General features: G+C 43.4%; 1 protein-coding gene and 1 long non-coding RNA gene across 2 annotated transcripts; one reads left to right on the top strand and one right to left on the bottom strand.

Annotated features, from left to right (window-relative positions):
* Positions 1-9,644: 9,644 nt before the first annotated feature.
* mepceb (methylphosphate capping enzyme b) lies at positions 9,645-19,911 on the top strand. Its single transcript, XM_061710448.1, has 8 exons — positions 9,645-10,012; positions 13,488-13,860; positions 15,051-15,316; positions 15,404-15,689; positions 15,772-16,339; positions 17,120-17,332; positions 17,409-17,517; positions 19,477-19,911. The coding sequence occupies exons 2-8, from the start codon at positions 13,511-13,513 to the stop codon at positions 19,527-19,529; spliced, it is 1,845 nt and encodes a 614-aa protein (XP_061566432.1). The 5' UTR covers positions 9,645-10,012; positions 13,488-13,510; the 3' UTR covers positions 19,530-19,911.
* A 1,281-nt stretch (positions 19,912-21,192) lies between these two features.
* On the bottom strand, positions 21,193-23,052 carry LOC133420820 (uncharacterized). The gene is made up of 4 exons (XR_009770635.1): positions 23,008-23,052; positions 22,500-22,526; positions 22,242-22,337; positions 21,193-21,507 (listed from the first exon to the last, which is right to left on the bottom strand). It is a non-coding gene; the product is annotated as an uncharacterized LOC133420820 (long non-coding RNA).
* Between the last annotated feature and the right edge of the window lie 261 nt (positions 23,053-23,313).

Raw genomic sequence — 23,313 nt, 5'->3', positions numbered from 1 at the left:
TGCTCTCACTTTCATTAGAGTACTGCTGACCAAAAGGTCGGCCCCCAAGGGTCAGGGACAACCTCCCTGACCAATCGGTGGCATGTAGTGTGATGACATCAGATACGGCCCAACTCAGCTTTTTCTATTGATTAATGTATATGGGAAGAATAACAACAACCAGGACCTGTCAATGCTAAATCACTTTTCAAATGTTGTTGCTGAGTTGAAAAGACGATATTCCAGACTTTTAACTATTAGAAGGAAATAGGAGCCTGCCCCAAATGAGTGGCTGGATGGATGGCCTGCTAGAGAGACCCCGATATAACAAAATCATAAATTATTTTATGGCCGATAATAATTTACATGATATCTGGAGAGAATTAAATCCAAACGTGTTAATTAAATTGTTTTCATGGTATAAACCAAATGTAAATCCAGGTTAGACTACTGGTTGGCTAGCGATGACGTTACCATAACGCTAACCTCTAAAGCTCCATCAGACCATTGCATCATTGATTTAACCTTAGAGATGGTCAGATGGTCTTACTGTTATTTTTTTTATAAATACTTCTGGGAAGATGTAAGAGTGCTTTTGTTTGAAGTGGTTAAAGAATGTATTAAGAGAAAAGAAGTGATGATAATGATGAAACGTGATCACAGCACTCAAGACTCAAAAGAGGAATATCAGACGTAATTAGTGAGACAGTTTTATAAGACCCCGTCCACACATAGCCGGGTATCTGCTAAACCGAAGATATTTTCCTACGTTTGGACCTGTCATCCACATGGAAACGCAAATAAACAAATGTTTAAAAAAACTCTGGGCAAAGTGAAGATTTTTGAAAACTCTGTTTATGTAGATGCGTGTAGACAGAGACAACCGGAGTTTTGCGTTTTCGAACGTCACATTATGCTCCAAAACAACAACAAATCTGCTCTGACGTGCAACCTTTGTTTACTACAGAACTACAGATGATCCAGCATCTGTTCTCCAAGCTATTTATTAAATAAATGGTCTCTGCTCTTGACCACCGTTTAATGCGTTACACCGACACAGAGCCTACGCCGTAGGGTACACGGCAACGTAGCTCTACGCCGTACCGTACGGCGTAGGGCTGCGTCGATAACGCGGCAGCTCCGTGGCGGGACACATCTGGGAAACACGGCCATTATTAACATGCTCTATTATGATATAAACCGTTGTATCACTTTAGGACATGGTACTTGTAGGAGATTTGATATTGAAAGGGATATTTGACAGGGATGTGGCAGCTCATCTGTATTTTGTATTATGGTTGCACAGGTGTTAGCTATTTTAATTAAGAATAGGGGTTTAGTCAGTTTTGACATATTGGGCAAGCAGCTGATAATTAGTCAATTGACCCTTTGTCCCATTGCTAGGTCGGACTAGGTCATCTCTCCCGTCCACTTCCATTGTAAATAAATTGGGTTTAACATCACTTTATTTCTAATTATTGGACCAAAGAAAATCCACAGCAACTAGATATAAATAAAGAGGAACACTTCAGGTACCCTGTAGTGAGTTTTCGGTGAAAACAAGATATTTTGATTATTTTAGCCGATAGCACGGTGGAAGGGTTCGACTGCCAGTCTGGCCATCCACGTAACTTTATCCAAAGCAGACATTTTTCATAGTTTACCATTGGTTTGGGGATTGTAATAGAGTGATCTATGTTGTTTTTGTTGCCACCTCCAGGTGAATGTTAGGTAATGTGCTTATGTGGTTACCTTTTCGTTGGCCAACTGTTCACTTCATCACCTGGCCTGCTTATTGACTCCAACCCAGTATATTACAGGAATGAAATGTATTCCTGTGATTCTCTCTGGGTAGCGGGTGTCACTTTTCCAAGTGCCCCGAGTACACCACTTAACCATTTTAAGATAAATAAATAAAAGGCTTTCACGGTTGTAGCTATGGGTTGTAGCCTGCTGCTGAGCCGACTTTGTTTTGCAAGTATGGATCAGATTTCTGCCAGTTTGGGGATAAAAATATGCTGCACAATTTTTTTAACACGAAGTTTTAAAAAAAGAATCCAGTGATTTAAATTTCAATACAAGGCAAGTAAAAACTATGCTTTTTCTATTGATGGAAACGAGAGAGACGACTGTTTTGATATTCTGCTCGGAGGTAGCAATGGAGTTAGGGAGAATGATTTTTCTGATTGGTCAGTCAGGGACCAATCAAAAGGCTAACAAAGGGTCAATTGGCTGACGATACGACTTTGTTTCTGCAAGATGAAACCCAAATTCCTTCAGCATTACGTATTATTAATGACTTCTCCAAGGCATCTCAATAAGTGTGAACTATTTGCTCTGAAAGATCAATCTACTGAACCAATATGTAACCTTAAAGTAAATATTTAGGTACTGTTGTGATAGAGAGAGCACGTTCAGATAAACTTAATTTAGCTGATACAGGAAACAAATGTAAGTTAATCTTAAATCAATGTATACAAAGAGATCTTTCAGTTCTCGGTAGAATATTATTAACCATCTTTATTCTTGACTGGTTTATCCGACCTACTCTTTACCTTCATCAGTCATCATAATCAAGAATATTAATAGATTAAATGTCAACTTTATTTGGAGAAATAATTATCATTATATTGCAGAACAAGTCATTTGAGGATGGAGGAGGCAATGCTATGGATTTTGAGGCTAAAAGTAAAGTAAATCAACACTGTTGGGTTTGTTATTCCTAATCTGGTCTTGATTTCTTTGATTTCCTTTTAAGATGTGATTTTGATCTTAGAAGATTACCAATGAAACTAATTGACTAACTGATTTCCATCAACAGGCTCGTTTGCATTGACGCTCATCTTCACACACAATTTTACTCCATATAAAAACCAGTTTGCAATAATAGATATGTATTGGTTAATAGAAATCTGTTTTCAATTTCAAATATGTTGCCCTCAATCAAAATATAAACTAATGATCAAAGCCTTTCCTCGTCACTTTCAATCCGGGTTAGACAGGATTTAATATATTCCAAAGTTTCCCCTGTTTTACAGACACGTTGTGTTAATAATGTTGATTTCTATGATGTCAAACGTAATAACAAGTTCATAAGAAGCTGTTTATCCAGTAACTGAGCCACTGGTGTGCTTAGAAGGGAGTATATGAACAAATTAAGAAGATTAGATTCTAAATATTTATCATTTACACTCTCCTCTAAAATAAAATATATGCAATTTAAAATTATAAACAAAACGTACCCAACTAATGACTCTCTGAGACCCACTTTTAAAGTGGATGTGGATAAATGTGTCTGTGAGAAATTATTTGAGGACTTGAATCATCTGTTTTTCTCACGTGACAGTGTGCAACCTTTGGCAGGACTTTCACCACTTTATCTGTACACGTGGGACACATTTAACAGAAATAACCATTCAAGAGGTTACCGGTAAATACGATGGTTTTATTAATGACCATATCACTGACTACGGTATAAATAATGTTCTCCTATTGGCCAAGCACTACATACACAAATGTCCCTTATTTAAAAACGTCCCAAACTTTATATAGTGGAAGAACGAGTTAAATGTGTCCTTATTTTTTGTGAAGTCAAAGAAAGCTTTTAAGCTGACCTCTTTTTTGATCAAAAATTTGCACTTTAATGTTTTGACCTGTTTTTGTTTTGTGTTATTTTTGTTTTGTTTCTTTTTGTTGGTTTTTATTATATGCCCCGCTTCATTTGGTTTGGTTGTTACATTGTACTTTGTAAACTGGTAATGTGAACACATAATGTACATGTTATAGTACCTCTGGATGCAACCTTTTATACGTTTATATCAATAAAAAAAAAGTGTTTTAAATTGAAAAACAGCGAGAGAATGCTGCCAAAAGTCACGTGATGCAATCTCACAGCTGTGTGGACGAAGCTCTGAAAGGTGTTTTCAGATCTCATATTACAGGTTTCACGTGGTTTTTGCAAACATAATGTGGTGGGAGAACAGAGCCATATTTGAAACTCTGAAGATGTAAACTTGAAGAAGAGCAAGGGTGCAACCGGAGGTTTCACTGTGATATGCATGTTGCACTTGCAAAAAATAAAAATGTACTTACAAACTTATGCTGGCAGAGATTTAAAATTGTATTTCAAGTTTTAAATTCTCTAAAATTCTCTAAAATTACACACAAAAACAAGACACACAAGTGTTCCTATATAGACTACATGTCATAAAAAAAGATAAATGATGGATCACAATAAACTAAGACAGTCATTAATTCCAGTTAACTTAGCAGAAGTAGGTAAAATGGTGTATAAGTAAATGAATAAAAAAGATGTAAAAAAGTAAATTAAAGAATGTTAAAAAAAATGATTAATATTTAAATACAGTATTTTTCTTTAAAACATTTTTTTTTTTAAAAACCATATATATATCTATGGAAGTGTTACTTTGTTTGGTGTCAATTACTTTGAGGGATTTTATGTACTCTTTAAACTCGTGGGAAACTTTGAAAGTTGGGTGGAGTTTTGGAGTATTTGCATTTGTGTACGTGCTATTTGCAATACAAAATGAATAGATTTGTAATAAAGGAGATGTCATTCCAGAAACAAAGTCCTTGGCCTTCATATTCAAATCAATAACCCTTTAAACATACAGGAAGAAGAACAGAACCAGAGCCACTTCAGGTACCTGCGCATAGATCAGAAGCCACGACAACATCTTTACTCAGGGTCCTCTCTTGTTGTCAAAGAGCGCATGTCCTTCCTCCAGGAAGGCTCTCCTGCCCTTTCTCCTTGCGTCCTCAACAAACAAATCTTTAAAGTTTTCAAACAAAAACTTTGGATTTATCTTTCAGTGAAATATTTTTTTTACTTGCAATTTAAAAAAAATAATTACAGTTTGTAGTTTTGCTCTTAGTCAGATTTTTGAATGTAAGTTTTCATTTTTCTCTGCTTGCTTAATAAAGAAACAAAAATCCCTCCATGCGTAGGAGTTTAGAGTTAAAAAGTCAACAGTTATTGTTTCCATTCTTCCAGATCTGATGTAGAAATACTGTGTTTTAACGGCTAATATTATATATCCCAGAGTTACGTGAAAGAATGTGACTCTATCAGAGTAAAATTAACTCGACGACCAACACTGAAACTCTTAACACTTTTGAATCTGCTGTGTAGGGTACAGTTGAGATTACAGTGTAGGATTCTCACGCTACAGTGGACACATCATTGATCTGATCCACAATCAGAAGAAAGGATCCACTGTGGAGAGAGTGAGCAGCGCTACATTTCGAGGGGGGGCACTTCAACGCGGACCTCTCCTGGTCAACAAACACTGCAACACCGGCCAAGGAAAGAAGGCGACAGCCCCCCACCCCACCAGGCATGTGCACCTTCTACAGGAGCACCATTGAGCGCGTCCTGGCCAGCTGCACCACCACGTGGTACAGGAAGTGCATCGCCCACAACCGCAAAAGATCCTGAAACACTAACGGCACTTTTCCACTAGTTCCTCCTCGGCTCTACTCTATTCAACTCGACCAAGTTTCTTTTCCATAACAATTCAGCACCTGGAGCAGAAGTAGGAGGGTTGGAGTGAAGCTGCTGTGACGTATTTGATTGTGTGATCTAAACGGAGATGACAATAACACTAAAGATGTAGAACCTGGAGGAGATGATAAATGTGCTGCTGGGTCTGTGGCCTGTGTTCAATATCAAGTTAAAAAATGAGAGTGAGAGAAGCTTCAAGCGGCAGCGCTTTTTATTTTTTTGTTTGTCTTGCGCTGCTGAAAAGTCAGCTGGAGCCGCGAGCAGCTGAGAAGTGACAGAGCTCCTGGTAGATCTGGTCGTTCCTTATTGCCCGTCTAGATCCCTTTTTAATTATCTCCTCAGCCACCAGGTTTATGAACATCTGCACCTCAGAGTTGGATCAGAAACAGACTTTTGCGCTGCCATTTCCTGTCGAATAAAATGAACAAGAAGCCGCCGTCAGAGTCGCTCTTTCGCTGATGTCCAACCCCCCGACCAATCGGTGGCCTGTAGTGTGATGACGTCAGATACAGCCGACTCAGCCGCTTAGAACCTCGGCAGAATAGATACAGAAAAAGTATCTGCTCGGCACGTTAGACCCCTAGTGGGAAAGAACCAAACCGAGGCGAGGCGGGCAGAGTAGTGTTAGGATTTTATGAAATTGTTAAAAGTATGAGGGGTTATTCTATAAGATTGTACTCTGGTGGTTGCTCTTAGCGCAGAACCACCTCCTGTTTTTATGACCAGACTGATTAGCTGAGTTCTTCTTTGAAGACGGTGAAGAGGAACGGATGTTTCAGATTGATGGGTCCCCTCCTGTTTTTCTCTGGGTTTTTCTTGTCGTAGATCTTTCACTGCAGTTGGCCTCCCAGATAAGGTTCAACAGATAAGGTTCAACATCGGCTCCTATAACGTACAAAACACCTCCCTTTTTTAGTATCAATATGGCTGAATTGATGACCACAGTGTGCATTTCTCTCCTACCTATGTGGTTTGAGAAAAGTGTACCTCCGGCTGGAAAACATTGTGCATGATCCAATAAAAGCTTGTATTAACATTTGATTCTGTTCACTGGTTTTCTTATGGTGCACCAGACAAACGAACACAAGGATCTTTCAGTTGGTACTAGTGGAAAAGTGCCTATAGTGAATACAGCAGGGGACATCACTGGCACCTCACTCCCCTCCCTCATGGACGTCTGCAACCCCCGTCTCACCCGCTGAGCATTCAGCTTTGTGAGTGACCCCACCCCACCCACCCATCACACAGAGTGAGGTGGATCTGCTGGTTTCCTCGAAACATCTCCACGTTGGTCTCATGTGTCCAGAGGACATGGGCCCGGGAGTCTGCTGGTTTGAAACCCTTTATGAAATTATGAAACCCGTCATGGAGAGCAGTGTGCTGGCCTGCAGGGCCAAGTGAGGAGAGACAAGGTGACTAAGTTAAAATGTGGATTAGCCCAACAGAGCACATTACTGCGTCAGACGCAGATGAACGTGGCGTCCGTCCGGGCCAGCTTCAAGGTAGCTAAACTGATAGCACGCTGTGGAAAGCCGTTCAGTGATGGAGAGTTTATTAAGAATCAGAATCAGAATCAGCTTTATTGGCCAGGTTCGAACATTGTCCAACAAGGAATTTGACTCTGGTAGTTTCGCTCTCTATGGTATAAGGTGGACAATAAACAAATGAACAATAGACAAATGTGGAATTTCTATGTACAAAAATTATAAAAATTATAAACATTAAAAAGTGTTGGAGCACTGCTGCGGAGGAGGTGTGTCCGAACAAGAAAGATGTCCTAAACGCGGTGAGTCTGTCCGCATCTACAGTCACCAGGCGGGATGAAGAAATGGGGGATAATGTACATTACCACCCAGCTGAAAGAGAAAGCTAAAGATTTTGTGTATTTTTCGTTGTCATTGGATGAGAGCAACGACATGCAGGACACAGCACAACTGTTCATTTTTATTCGGGGAGTAAATTCCAACTTTGAAGTTACCGAGGAGCTGGCAGCATTACAAAGTCTCACAGATACAACAACAGGCAGTGGTGGACAGTAACGGAGTAAATTTACTTGAGTACTGTACTTAAGTACATATCCAGAGGATTTGTACTTTACTTGAGTATTAGATTTCTTTGGTACTTATTACTCTTACTTGAATACATTTCCAAGACAAATATTTTTACTTTTACTCGAGTAAATTTCTAGGAAGGCTGAAAAGTACTCGTTACTTTCAGGTCTGCTCTTTTTTCTTCTTCCCTAAAATCCTATTGGACACAAGCTGTTTTTGTCAAAGGAGGAGACCTATCACAGTGCACGCTCTCCACTGGGATGTACGTAAAGCGGAAATACGTCAAGCCTCCTCAAAACGATACCACCAAAGTAGCCTGCGTTTGTCAAGACAGAGCCGCAACAAGTCAAGACACCGAAGAAAGACAATCCGCTGAGTCGTCTGAGTCTGATAATGAGCCGGACTCGGAGCAGGGACTTTCACAAAATCCTTGGCCGTATCTTAACTCAATGTTTGAGTTCGACCGAGTAAAAAACGAGGGCACAGACAAACCACAGACATTTATTTTCAAATGTTTATTGTGTCTGCCGAAGCAGAACTACCTCTCTGCTTTCAACAACTCAACATCGAATTTTCAGAAACAAGAGTTAAAAGATCCTTAAATTAATTTAGAAAAAATATAGTAATTTACTGATGTGGAAAATAAGAAATTTACTCTTACTCTTACTTTTACTTAAAGTAAATTTAAAAGCATTTACTTTTGGATACTTAAGTACCTTTAAAAGCAAGTACTTTTCTACTCTTACTCGAGTAATATTTTGACTGAGCTACTTTTACTTGTAACGGAGTAAATTTTGACCAGTAGTATTTGTACTCTTACTCAAGTACTGGGGTCGAGTACTCTGTCCACCTCTGACAACAGGGGAGGATATTTTTGGTAAAGTTTGCCAAACAATGGAAGAGTTGGATGTGGACTGGTCTAAGCTGGCCAGCATCACAACGGACGGTGCTCCAAATATGACCGGCGCGTCGCGGGGGCTCGTCGGGCACGTGAAAAAGGAAATGGCAGAAAGAGGTCTCACACTCCCGCTACAAGTCCACTGCTTGATTCACCAGCAAGCACTGTGCTGCAAAGAAAGAAGAATCAGCCCACAGAGATGTGCTTTACACTGAAGTCCGCTGGTTAAGCCGGGGCAGATCATTTCCTGTTATAGACTAACCTCGGCCCCCCATCACAGAAAGGAAAGTTGTTCTGGCCCCCACTGAAAAAAGTTTGGGGACCCCTGCTTTAATCAATAACCTCATAGCAGATTTGTTGTTGTCTAATCATCTGTTTACTCCAGGACACTCATCACAAGACTCTTCCTGACGTTTAAATATTATGTAACTTTAAACTTACAGGGTCAGAATACTTTGCTTAATTTAAGAATACAAGCAAAAAGTAAACACAGTTGTTAGGCCTTAACTGACGTCACAGTTGTAGTTCAGTCCGGGCCAAATTCATCACCTACTTCTATTGAGGAAGAATAACTTTAGGGTGTCTAAGCCCTCGGCTCTGTCTGTCAGGCTGATCGTTCACGCCAAAGCGTATTTGATTTACGTAAATACAAATGGATAATCAACCTTTCACTATATTATTCTTAAATATTTGCAACCTCGCTGTAACATGTTGGTTGGTGGCATTTGTTGAAGGACATGCCCAATAGTCGGAGAGTTGGCGTTGCCTGTAAAACTAACGCCAGGGCTAAACCCCCTTTTATCCTCAAGGGGCAAGTTCACAAGCACAACGAGACTTAAAAGGTAGTAAATCCAGTAGTTGACGGCTGAAACCTCAGTAAACTGACTGTTTGTGACTATTACTGCCGACAGTGGTTACGTAGCAACTGTATAACCGATACTTTTTCCGACAGTTAACTTTGTTGTTTTTACTGTGCATATTTTTAAAGTCAGGCGTGCTTTGGACACCTTTCTCCTTGGGCCATTCTCCCGCCCTCACTGAGCGCCGACCAATCAGAGCAGCGGGGGACCGACTCCGGCATTTCTATTGGTTGTAGAGTCTTAGAGGCTGGACCTCATGCCCGCTCCTGATTGGCGGAGCCAGCTGTCGCTCAGATGGCTTCGGTCGTGGCGTATAAATACGCTGCTTTAGCCTGAGCCGCTAACACTTAGCAATTTACCGTGGAAGAGTCTAACTACTTAAGTGGAAACCACGCTTCAAAAACCCGCACGCCCGCGCACACAGACACGCATGCACGCTCTTGCGGGGGCTGTGCGCGCCGTAGTATTGACGGAAAGCGCGAGGATTGGCGCAGTTTTTGGCTTTTGTTTAAAGGGGCGTGTGCTAGCCTGAGGTGGCTAGCTGCAGAAGCTAACGGTTTGAATTATTCATGAGGGAGCTCTGTGATTGGTGGAGGCAGCGGAAGGGGCGGGGCTAGGGACGTGTGTTTACTATTGCAGCTCAACAGGTTGACTTGCGCGACCCGCGTGTTCGCTGAGCGGAGGACAAGCGCAGACTTCAGTAAGTATTATCCATCTAATCTAACTTTATTTATTTTTATTTTTTTTAATTGAAAGACAAAATGCAAACAGCACAATACAACCTCCAGGGGGAGACACACACTCAGCGGCGGAAAATCAGGACACAATGAACTAGGGCTGGGGATCGATTCAAATGTCAAGAATCGATTTGATTCCGATTCTTAAGATTCAGAATCAATTATCAAGATTCGATGCGATTCCGATATTGATTTGGGTTAGTGTTATTAAAACTGTTTTTTGAGCTGTTGCATGAATTATATGTAGTTATGCAAAATATTACTACTAGTATTGAGATTAAACAGCAAGTATTGGCAGCTAATGATGCTGTAATGTTGTTACTGTGTGTGTTGTGATGCGTGTTGAGAGGGAGTGAATGAGTGAGGGAGTATGTGTATGATTTGTGGAGATTGTGGGATTATGTGACTGTTTATTTTGTGATTGTTTTTAAATAGATGTAATTTTAAATTTTGTATTACAAGTCCTAGATATTGTTGTATTGTATTTTATTGTTAGAAAAGCCCAACTAGGGACAGGAGTTGCAAATAAGCAATAGCTATAAACTCTATGTACAGAACATCAGTTGCTGTTATTGTACTGAAACTATGTTTAAACTGCATTGTCCCTATCAACTAAAACAATAAAAAAGGACCAATCAGCTCCCAGAATGCTGATAGAACTGCTTTCAGAAACATCATGTGGGGCAGAATTACCAAACAGATCCAGGGCAGCAAACAGAGACGCATGAAATCTGTTTTATTTTTTCCCACATTCCGTTTTTATTTGTTCCATTGTCGGTCTATTTTGGTTTTTAATTTTTGAGCATTTGGTTTTTAGCATTTTTTGCAAATGTAACCCTAAGACAGCATATAAAGTAATGAAATATAGACAATTGCTGCAATTATAACCTAACACTTTAATGTTTTATACCTTTAAACATATTTAAAGGCAAAAACATGGCACCAGTTATTCTCGTGTCCAACAAGACATTCCTTTTTTGGGGATAAACACAAAAAATAACCAAAAGTTGTAATGTAATAAATACATAAATAAATTTAAAAAAAAAGATCTTTAGACATATGAATCGATTTTTAGGAATTAATATGAGAATCGGTTTAGAATTGGGAAATCGATTTTTTTCAACACAGGCCTACAACGAACTATAGAAATGCATTAAAAAGAGCAGGCAAACTTAAGGCCTTGATGGTACCCCCACTAACGCGATATTATTAGAGGCAGGAGAAACACCACTGGACTTAAGAAGGGATAAACTGACACTTGCATACTGAGTACCGGTAAGATTAAAAGTGAGTGGGGAAGAAAACCTTGCAACGATGACAATAAAGGACTGTTGGGAATATTCTAAATTCCAGAGACATGGGTTTGGGTGTTCAAGGGATGAAAGACTGAGAATATATACAATGGAGACATTAGAATTCACTAAGTACACACCGATGAGTAATATACCTCCTTGGCTCTTCCCCGAAGCAAAGATAGACATGAACATACTGGAACGGAAAAAAGAATGGAGAATGAACGAAGTAGGAGTTAAAGCGAGTATTTACTTGAGAAATAGTTATTACAACTACCTCAAAATAAACACAGATGGGTCAAAAAATCAAAATGATTATGTGGGAATAGGTGTGTATATCCCTGAGTTCGATGTAAATATCTCCAAAAGATTATCTAATCAACTATCAGTATATACAGCAGAAATGGTGTCAGTCTTTATTGGGTTACAGTGGGTAGAAGAGGTTAGTCCTGATAAGGTGGTGGTTGCACAGATTCAATAGCTGTATTGGAAAGTATACAATCGACAACAACATGCAGAGAAGACTTACTCATAGATATTTACCATAGTTTATTAAGAATACAGAGATGGGGCATAGATGTACAGTTCTGTTGGGTACCAGCACATGAGGGAGTGACAGGGTATGAGGGTGCTGATAAATTAGCAAAAATGGCTCTACATAAGGAAATAACAATACCAGTTCCACTAGGAAAAGGAGAAGGTAAAGCAGTAATAAAGAAGAAAAGAATGGGAATATGGCAGAAAAGGTGGGAGGAAGATCAGAAAGGACAGGGATATCACAAAATACAAAAGTCTATCATAACAAAGAATTATACAGAAAGGAACAGAAGGGAGGAAATAGTCATAACAAGACTCAGACTGGACCACACAGGATTAAATGCCACTTTGTATGTTATGGGAAAAAGAGACAGTGATAAGTGTGACAACTGTGGAGTTAAAGAAAACAGTGAACATATTCTAATGTATTGTAACGGGTATGAAATAGAAAGAGAACGGCTACAGGAAAAAGTCAGAGAGGCAGGACGTGAGTGGAATATGAGGGGGATACTGGGAACAGAGGGAGAGGGGGTTGAAATCACCAGAAAGGCACTAATTAATTTCTTAAAAGACACTAGGCTGATAAATAGAATTTAAAATAGGCTAAATGAAATGATCTTACTCACTCTTGTACAGTAGGTGGCGGTATGCACCTTAAAGTTGTTTGCGATCCGCCAATAAAACCGAGAAGGAGGAGAAGACGACGACGACAGCGGAAAATCAGGACACAATGAACTATAGAAATACATTAAAAAGAGAACACAAACTTAAGGCCTTGATGGCCTTTGCATTGGTGGAGAGTTTAATAGTTCTAATATATTGCTTGACCTCATTTTCAAAAATACAAAAAAGAGGCTTTTGATTAATATAACAGGATTTGTGAATAAACCGTTTTGCCAATAAGATTAATGATATAATTTTTTTTTTTTTTTAACAGATGGATAGTCAATGAAGCCAAACCATACATGTTCAAAGCAAAGGGAGAAATGTGGTTCAACACAAATCAAATTACAGATATTGTTCCATAATTTCGTAGTGAAAGAGCAACTCCAAAATAAGTGAAAAACATCTTCAGGGGATCCTTCACAGAAACAACAGACAGTGTCTATGTCTTTTTTGAAACATTGAAGAAAAACTTTACATGGGTAGACTCTGTGAATTATTTTAAAAGATACTTCCTTAATTTTATTAGTAATTAAGTATTTTGCAGGTAACGACCAAATCTTTTTCCAGTCAAGATTATCAACAAAGTTATTCCAATAAGAAACCACATATGGAATTGATACAACATCCTTCTGAAACAATGCACATAAATGACGATTATAATTGCGTCTTGAGGAGAAACAAATCTCACCAATTTCAAGTTTGGTCGGATCAAAAGACAAATTTAAATTCAAGTTCTGTCCCGTCTTACTTTTAAATAACGACTCCAGTAGGGATTGCATTTATAATGACACTAAATTCTTTAACGGGGACAATAATGTTGAATTTCAACATGTTCTTTATGTCAAGAGAGCAAGACTGCAGTAAACACACATGGCAACGCTTTTTATGCTTCCAGTGTCTTTTCATCTCATTGGCTATTTCTTCTGACGCCTCTTTTCTATAGATTATTGTGATTGGTGGGTCAGGATGTCCCTGGACAAAGAGCCCCTCCTTCCTCCCGAGACGGCGGTGAAACTCAGCCCTGCCTTCCCTGCTCCCGCCAGCCTATCAGAGCAGCCGCAGGTGACGAAGCCCCGACCCCCGGTCCATGCCAAAAACGGCTTCCAACCTCCCGCTAGCGTCCCGCCCGCAACGGCCCAGAGAGCGGGGAAGCGGCGATACTCCGTAGGGGTCAGCTTCAGGGGCGCGGCCAAGCGCCGTCGCCGTGCCAACAGCGAGAGCCAGACCGATCCCGTGCTGCCGAGCCACTTCCTGCTGGGCGGGAACATCTTTGACCCGCTGAACCTGAACTCGCTGCTGGACGAGGACGTGAACAGGTGAGATGGGAGGCACATTTCTGCTCCTGCCCCCGAAACTACCGTCTTTTTGCTTCCATGAGATTGAAAAGTAAATTCTTCTAGTCAATTCAATTTTATTTTATTTATATAGCATTAGAGGTGGGTATTGGGAAGGACCTCACGATACGATACGCATCACGATACTTGAGCCACGATACGATACACATTGCGATATCCCGATTATGCGATATCCCGATTATTATATTCTACATAGTTCACCGAAAAATTAAAAAATGCATTACACATCTTAAAATCCAAGTTGTATATATGTACATCAGATGATAGTGATGGATCTTAAAATCCGAGTTGCACGTTCATCAGATTATAGTGACAATTCATGGGACAAACTGAGTCAAAACAATGTTTTATTATAACTATACAAGCTAAAGTTACAACATATTTGTATATGTTTTTCATATTATTTACATCATATGAAATTAACATTAAATTTAGTATGAGGTTGCCTTAATTATGTGGCAAATGATAATAAACACAAGAAAGATGGTACTAAAACCAAGGACAGGCACAGTGATCAGTCAGTATAGATATAAATCCATAAATAAATAAACCTCTGTCCATTATTTTTCATTTTTTAAGGACAGGCAATTGTGTTATATAAAAAATAAATTATAAAATGAAATAAAACCTGAGCTCAGTGCAGGGCCCTCCCAGGGTTGGTAGAGAGTGGCAATGCCCAGGACTGTCACTTAGGTAGGAGCACTGGGTGATATAATGGGAAAAAAATCGGGGATAAAAAAAAAAAAAAATCGATATTCAAATTTTGAATATCGATATTGAATCAGCTGGAAAAGTATCGCGATATATTGCCATATCGATATTTTTGCCCACCCCTATATAGCATCTATTACAACAAAAGTTGTCTCTAGGCACTTTCCACATACCCAGAACATGGCCCCCGAGCAATTATTACATAAACAATGGCAGGTAAAAACTAGTCCTGGTTTAAGCCCCTCTGGTCCTGGTTTCAGCCCCTTTAGTCATAGTTTCAGCCCCGTCAGTCCTGGTTTAAGCCCCACCAGTCCTGATTAAAGCTCCTGTAGTCCGGGTTTAAAGGTAACCTGGGATGAGTGGGAGGTGTCCATGTCCTCTGAAACAGACTTGCTCAAATTGAAACCTGAAACTTTTTGCCCCTTCTCTTTTCAACTCAGGACGACCAATGAGGAGACACCAAAGTGCTCCCCCCTGCCATCACGAAGCAGAGACCCTGTAGAGATCCTGGTTCCCCGTGACATCACTGACCCCCTGAACCTGAAAGGGGCAGAGGAACAGGGGGAGACGGCAGCGGTCCTGCTGTCTCCCCTGAAGTCCAGGAGGAGACACAGGTACAGACACCATGGAGGAGGAGCAGCGGGAGGGGAGAAGGACAAGGAGGGGGTAGCAGCACGACTGTTTGCCTCCACAGCTGGACTCGCAGGTGAGAGAACTTAAGTTCAGTTCCAGTGTTGACCAGAGCGGGCAGTGTTTCTACCCTATGAATGATGTTAACGTATTATATCTGCAGTTCCAGTGTTGGGCAGAGAGGGCAGTGTTTCTGCATCTCCTCTTTCATGCGAACTCAATACTGCCATCACTTGTCGAGATGATGTTGCCCCACCCCCACACCTTCCCAGGAGGCACACCCACCCCCCACCTGGCCCCACCCCGAAGCCTGGTAACAAAGGAGAAGGTCGCCATCGAAAACGGCGACGCACAACATCCACAAGATCAACAGACACTGTCACCACGGCAACCGTACCTCTGCCAACCAAATTTCAGACACCGATTGTGGGCGGCACTGCAGCTATGAGGTGGGTGTTGCACCTGAATCGGGATGAAACGCAGTTATTTGATTGGGTGGTGTAATCATGTGTCCTGTGTCGGACTCTTCAGGTGTGGAGGACCGCGGCTCGGCGCGGCTCAAGCATCGGAGAAGAAGAAAGACAAACACCGGTACCAGTTTGGCAACCACAGCCGTTACTACGGCTACCACGGTTTCTACGGCGACCGTTGCGAGGGTCGGGTCGGCATGGAGGAAGACCCTCGGCTCCGCCTCCTGGAAGCTGATTGGTTCAGGGACAAGACGGTGCTGGACGTGGGCTGCGGCAGCGGCCACATTACCCTGGCCATCGCTCGGAGGTTCGACCCCACCCACATCCTGGGGGTGGAGCTGGACGAGAAGCTGGTACACGCCGCCAAGCAGAACATCCGGCACTTCCTGTCACATGACTTGGTGACGGAGCAAAGGAAGAGGGTGGCAGGGGAGGAGGAGATGGAGGAGACTGGAGAAAAAAAAGAGGAGGAGCTGATGAAGGAGCTCCAGCAGACTCTCCACCTCGTCTCCCTCCCTCTGTCGTTCCGGGTGTCCCGGGGCCCCCTCTCTGCTCCGCCCCTCGTCCCTCCCCCCTCCTCCTCCTCGTCCTCCTCCTCCCGCTTCCCCAGCAACATCACCTTCATCCAGGTAAGTCCCACCCGTGTCTCCTCACCTTCCCACCCGTGTCTCCTCACCTTCCCACCCGTGTCTCCTCCCCTCCCCACCCGTGTCTCCTCACCTTCCCACCCGTGTCTCCTCACCTCCCCACCCGTGTCTCCTCACCTTCCCACCCGTGTCTCCTCACTTTCCCACCCGTGTCTCCTCACTTTCCCGCCCGCGTCTCCTCACCTTCCCACCCGTGTCTCCTCACCTTCCAACCCGCGTCTCCTCACCTTCCAACCCGCGTCTCCTCACCTTCCCGCCCGCGTCTCCTCACCTTCCCGCCCGCGTCTCCTCACCTTCCCACCCGCGTCTCCTCACCTTCCAAACCGCGTCTCCTCACCTTCCCACCCGTGTCTCCCCACCTTCCCACCCGTGTCTCCCCACCTTCCCACCCGTGTCTCCCCACCTTCCCACCCGTGTCTCCCCACCTTCCCACCCGTGTCTCCTCACCTTCCCACCCGTGTCTCCTCACCTTCCCACCCGTGTCTCCTCACCTTCCCACCCGTGTCTCCCCACCTTCCCGCCCGTGTCTCCTCACCTTCCCACCCGTGTCTCCTCACCTTCCCACCCGTGTCTCCTCACCTTCCCACCCGTGTCTCCCCACCTTCCCACCCGTGTCTCCCCACCTTCCCACCCGTGTCTCCCCACCTTCCCACCCGTGTCTCCCCACCTTCCCACCCGTGTCTCCCCACCTTCCCACCTGTGTCTCCTCGCCGTTCTGCCGTCTCCACGGTTACTGCAGCACCTTTGTGACTCCTCCCACAGGGCGACTATGTGTCAGAGGAGGAGGCGTGGCCTGGGAAGGGTCACTACGATGTGATCCTGTGTCTGGGCGTGACCAAGTGGGTGCAGCTGCAGTCGGGCGACGAGGGCGTGGTCAGGTTGTTCAGGCGGGCCTATCAGAGCCTGTCGGCGGGCGGAGTCTTGATCCTGGAGCCTCAGCCGTGGAGCAGCTACAGCCACAGCAAGAGAGCCTCGGTAACACACTTGCAGCTTCAGGTAGAGGGGGGCGGCGGCGGCGGGTGACACGGAGTGACCAGTGTTTGTGTTTCAGGAGGCGACGTTCCGACACTACAGGACCCTGAGACTCCGGCCCGAGCAGTTCACGTCCTTCCTGACGGACAGCGTGGGCTTCAGCTCCTACAGACTCCTCAAACCCACAGGTAGACATGCCCCCTGGAGCTCACATGACCCGCCGCTCCTGACTGGATTGAATGTGATTCCTCGCGGTCGCCTGCTGACGGCCACGGTTACATGATGTTTTTTAATTCGGAATTAATTATTCAGAATTAAACTATTTTCCTTCGAGTTTACATGGAAATAGTAATTCCGAATTGGGGTTTACATGGAAAACACGTTTGATCGGCCTTATCCAATTCCTCTTAAGGTCTGGGGGTTGGGACGGTTCTGATTGGATAGGGGGGCGGACCGGAAATTACGTCTACCGGAAATTACATCTACCGGAAGAAAAACAAACTTAGCCGCTCACAATTGTTATGTTTCCTGCCATCTGTTCTTTTAATTATTTCCAGGTCCTCCAAGCTATTTATTAAATAAATGGTCTCTGCTCTTGACCAGCGTTTACTGCGTGCTGCCATCTTGAAACTTTGTTTGAAAACAAGCCCAGCGCGGAATATAAGCGTCATGGAGACAGACGGGCGAGGGAACGAGCAGCGCAGAAAGACCAGAATGACTTTAAAGCGCAATGAGTATATCAGGCATCAGAATCTTCCGCGGATCCGCTGAATTCCGCGGATTTTGGTCTCAGCAAAAAATGTCCGCGGTTTCCGCGGAACGGGGGGAAAAAAAATAAAAATTCCCCAAACAACGGACTCGAAAACGCGATGCGCCAGGCCAGAAAAGAAAAAAATATTATGCAAAAAATAAGCAACGTATCTATCCATGCATTCAGAAATCAAAAATCATTTCCATTTGGGAGCCTCTGCTTCTCATTGAAATGACTGGAGGCAACACGTTGCGGCAGTGAGTGAAGCCTGAATTATGGTTCTGCGTTAAATCGACGCAGAGCCTACGGCGTAGGGTACGCGGCGACGCGCACCGTACCGTGCGTACGGCCGCGTACCCTACGCCGTAGGCTCTGCGTTGGTGTAACGTGGGACCATAAATCCGACTTAAGTCCCTTTAGGCTAATACTGTAAGAAATAACCTCTCATAATAGCGGTACTACAGTTAATAAATGTAATAAATGCTCCTACTGCCGTTTCTGCTGGCTACTGATTCCCCTAAGTGGCGAATGAGTTTTAACTCCTTAATTACTAACCAGCGTCAGAGTCACGCACAGTACACAAACTGTGATGTTAGAGAGCCACCTTTTGGTCAATTTAAGCAACCGCATCGCCAGCTGCTTGACAGTGGCTCAACTCATTAGTTTACTGTTTTTGTTGTTATTATCTATGCAATTGTGAAAAAAATTGCAAAATAAATGAAAAACTGTGAACAACCGCATTCCGTAGGCTATTCGGTACTCAGTATTCAGCCAAGTCTTTAAATTTTATTCGGCTTCAGGTTCGGCCTCCAATTTTCATTTCGGTGCATCCCTAGTTTTTTCGGTGGGAAAGGGGGATTCTGGCCATTGTAGAAGTTTAAGATATAATTATCTTCATTTCAAGATTTATTCATGCATGAAGAATTACCCATGATGATGAATGCATGTTATTATGTTATCAAACTCAAGCTTTGAGACCACCAGAATGCACCATTTTGAGTCTATTTTTCAAAATTTTACGGGGGGGCATGCCCCCGGACCCCCCTAGAGGGTTCGGGCGCGCTGCGCCCTCACTCATCCACGTCGAGAATTTTCCTCTTTTTTTTTAGGACAAGCCGTTCTGATGCCTGGTAAATGCATGATTGCAGAATTATTCTATTCAGATTTAAAATTGGAATAAACCAGCCACTTCGGAATTAAGTTTAATTCGGAATGGCCATTTTCATTCGGAATTAGGTGTTTACATGGTAATTTTTACTCATTTTAAATCGGATTTTATTTGAATTCTGAATTAAAGAAGAATTAAACTTCCCATGTAAACGCACTCACTGACGGGGTCGCAGCGGCGGCGGAGACGTTTTCCGTTCTAACCTGTGTTCTGCATTTGTGTCTCCAGGTAACCAGCGAGCCATTTACCTGTTCCACAAAAGCCCCACCCACAGAAAGTGAGACGTCCCACTGTTTCCATGGTAACAAACGTAAACTGAGCAATGGCCAGGAGGGAGTTGTGGGTGGTTGATGACATCACACCTCAGAGGAGGAGCCAGATCCGACTGGATGACCGGACTCTTCCTGTGGACGGGATTGGTTGATGCAGGCCCAGAGCAAGGCATTGTGGGAGTCCGTGCTGACGGCGCACGTGCGGCCACACGGCGGTTCCGGGCCGGAGGGATTCAGCAGCTGGAACGGTGATCAGGAGAGCCAGACTGAACTGAGCATGCTCAGGACGAGGAGGTGTTTCTGTTGGTTAATCTGTCATGTGACTTCTCGGACAGGAAGTGATGTCTGGTCAAGATTTGTTTGTTTTTCAGAATAAATCTTGGCTCTGCTGCGTCTGGGTTGTTGTTTATTGATGTAATCAGTTGTAGTCAGAGATGGAAACAGATGATCATGATGACCAACTGGCCTCCGCCCACATCAGGGGCCTCATGTACAAAGAGTGCGTGGAATTCTTCCATTCGCAAAACAAAATTCAGATGTTCCAAACTGTGCGTACGCCCAAATCCTCACAATCGATGTGGAATTGAGCGTGATGCGGGAGCGCAAAACTCTACCCTGTCTTGAATATGATAATGAGGATAATTATCCATTAAAAACCGCTCATCAACCGCTAACAAGGAACCTGGGGCCTCATGTACTAAGAGTGCTTGGATTTCAACGTGAAACCGTGCGTGGAATTTACACGAACGCAAAAATTCAGATGTACAAAACCCATGCGTATGCCCAAATCCACGCAGGTTTCTCTGTACATCCCAATCAGCGTGGATTTGAGCGCACATGCAGGAGCGCAACACTGCCCTGTCTCCTCCCTCAAATACATATGTTTGAATATGATAATGAAGATAATTATCCATTCAAAACCACTCATCCTAACAAGAAATGTGCAAAAACAGGTAAAACAAATTAAAAAAAACATAGGGTCTGAGCTGGAATAAATAATTTATTTGGGGGCATTTCTTCCGATTTCAGCCGCATATGGGTAATGCTGTTCTTTGTTTTGCGTTCCGTGAAGAGTTGTGGTTTTATTATGATCGTACGGGTGCATGTTTATGGGCTTTTCTTGTTTGTATTTTAAGAACCGACACCAGAACTTAAGTTGGTGGATGAAAAACGGCTCCTCGTTCTACTTTATTGTCACGAGTATTATATACTAACGGATTAAGACCAATGTACGAGTTTCACACATTGTGGATGTCCCGATCACCTCTCTCATAAGTATAACAATGTGAACAACATAAACTCATATTTAAAACATAACGCATCATGATCTGATTCCTCTGCTGCAGAAATAGAAACAAGTTGTGCCAACGGGATTATCGAGGTGCAAACGTGAGAAATAAAGAACATAGTTTCTGTAACTCGGAGTGTTGCATCCTCAGGAGGAGAGAACGGTCTCGGTCCCAGTCCGTCACCAGAGAAACACTTTCTGGAGTCCTGCAGCACCTGCAGCCATCTCCTTATCAGACTGAAAGTCGCCTAAACATTCAATAACAACTTTATTCATACATTGCTGAGTCACAACAGTTCACACCAACCACCATTCCACACTTCTACAGGAATCTAACATGTTTATTGTATTTAAATTGTATTTATCAAAACAGAACCTGACCCGTCTCACTACTCAACCGTTAGGTGATTGGTTACAATGTTTATTCACCACACAGTTGATAAACTACACATCCTGAACATTCACAACGCCCACAAGGGGGCGTGGCTTGACTCATAAGTGTAGGTCTAGCCCCCCCTCGTTCTCATGGTAACCAGATAGGTGGAACGTGAGGCGGTTTGTCCCCTCCATGCTGTCGTCCCACAGCTGCAGAGACTCGTTCACCTGTCCATCGACGTCTGCTTCGTCCACACCTCCGTCTGCCGTGTTCCTGCCACCTTCTGTCCCCAAGAGCTGCGTCCGAAATTCCATACTTCCACTCTAATGAGTAGCAAAAACAGTATGTGAGATTTTTTTTAGTGCGTCCCAAACATTAGTACGTACTCAATAGTAAGCGCTATCCATACTCCATTACTCCAATCCATACTTATTAGTATGGATTGATGGACACTAGCTAAGCAGAAACTTCCCACAATGCAATGCAGCGGTGTTTGGTTGCTAAGTGCTGCGCAGATACTTAGAAACCAACAAAAATGGAGGATAACGTTACCGGTACCAAGCAAAGCTGCAGCAGCACCGCCATCATCACACTACAATTCAAATGTGAGTAATTAGGTGTGATTTCACTTTGGTTTCCATAAGATATTCACCAGATGAGTTCATCATTTATCACATTATTGTGTGGGTAGATGTATTTGCAAAGTTTACGAATGAGAGAAAGGAGAAATGTCATCTTGTTTGGGCCAGGATAAACTGGAAAGAGCGGAGCGGTGCACTGCTAGTGTTACCATGGTAACAAGTCCCCCTCCCAATGGCAGGAAGTGCCGTGTGCGCTCTGAGTAGTATGTCCGAATTAATGCATACTACTGATATTTACTCAAACGTTTGCCGAACTTAAGTATGCTTTTTGAGTATATACTGTTTAGTATGGCATTTGTGACGCACCGCGGCTGTTTCCCCTGTACTGGGACAAGACCTGGGGGCGGAGTTAGCTGTGGGAGGAGTCGGTGTGGTGGAAGTTAGGTGTTACATGCGTGATGTCACGATGGAGTCACCTTTGGTCCACTGTCCATGTCTCCATGTGTCTGGACCGTCCTCTCTCCCAGTAAGAGCCACAGACTGGTGTTGCTGGGAGACTGGAGCTCCAGGCTCTGGCTCACACACACACACACACACACACACACACACACACACACACACACACACACACACACACACACACACACACACACACACACACACACACACACACACAGTTACAGTCACAGTCATCAATATTCCTGTTCAATAAACTTTATAAACCAGAAACTCACCTCCTGCGAGTCCACCTGCTCCGCGGCCTGCAGGAAGTGACATCATCATCAAGAGTGGATGGATGGATGGATGGATGGATGGATGGATGGATGGATGGATGGATGGATGGATGGATGCATGGATGGATGCATGGATGGATGGATGGATGGATGGATGATGGATGGATGGATGGATGATTGGATGGATGGATGGATGGATGATTGGATGGATGATTGGATGGATGGATGGATGGATGGATGGATGGATGGATGGATGGATGGATGGATGGATGGATGGATGGATGGATGTAATCCTTTTTTTTACTGTAACTTTAGTGTCCAAGCTGGTGACCAGCATGTTTGATTTCTTTGACCATTATTTCATATTTAAGACTTTAAAGTGATAATGATGCTACAGGGTGTGTGTGTGTGTGTGTGTGTGTGTGTGTGTGTGTGTGTGTGTGTGTGTGTGTGTGTGTGTGTGTGTGTGTGTGTGTGTGTGTGTGTGTGTGTGTGTGTGTGTGTGTACCGTGTTGTCTGCTCTCTCTGCTTCCTGCAGCAGTTGTAGTCCCTGTAAACATCAGTCACGTGATTAGTTCCGCTGCTCTAAAGGCAGCTCCGTGGTCACGTGCTGCTCTGACGTTTCTCGCCTGGGTTCCGGTGTCAGATTCGGAGCTGCAGTTCCGGCCTGGTCCAGCAGAGGCCGCTGTTCTCCCGGAGTTCCTGAGGGCTAACGCCCTGCAGGGATGGTTTATTTCAGGCAAGCCGGCGTGTGACTGCTGCTGCTGAGGTTCATGGTAATGTAGTTCCGAGAACACCGGGGCAGAGGAGAAGA

Source organism: Cololabis saira, chromosome 20 (assembly GCF_033807715.1).
Source record: "Cololabis saira isolate AMF1-May2022 chromosome 20, fColSai1.1, whole genome shotgun sequence".
Taxonomy (NCBI): Eukaryota; Metazoa; Chordata; class Actinopteri; order Beloniformes; family Belonidae; genus Cololabis; species Cololabis saira.
This window is presented reverse-complemented; position numbering and strand designations above follow the sequence as displayed.

What these genes read in the sequence shown, in the direction of transcription:
- mepceb (XM_061710448.1), top strand. Translation starts at nt 13,511, where the DNA reads ATGTCCCTGGACAAAGAGCCCCTCCTTCCTCCCGAGACGGCGGTGAAA. An exon ending in CTCCACAGCTGGACTCGCAG is followed by an intron (nt 15,317 to 15,403) that starts GTGAGAGAACTT and finishes TTATATCTGCAG; the next exon opens with TTCCAGTGTTGGGCAGAGAG. An exon ending in GCAACATCACCTTCATCCAG is followed by an intron (nt 16,340 to 17,119) that starts GTAAGTCCCACC and finishes CTCCTCCCACAG; the next exon opens with GGCGACTATGTGTCAGAGGA.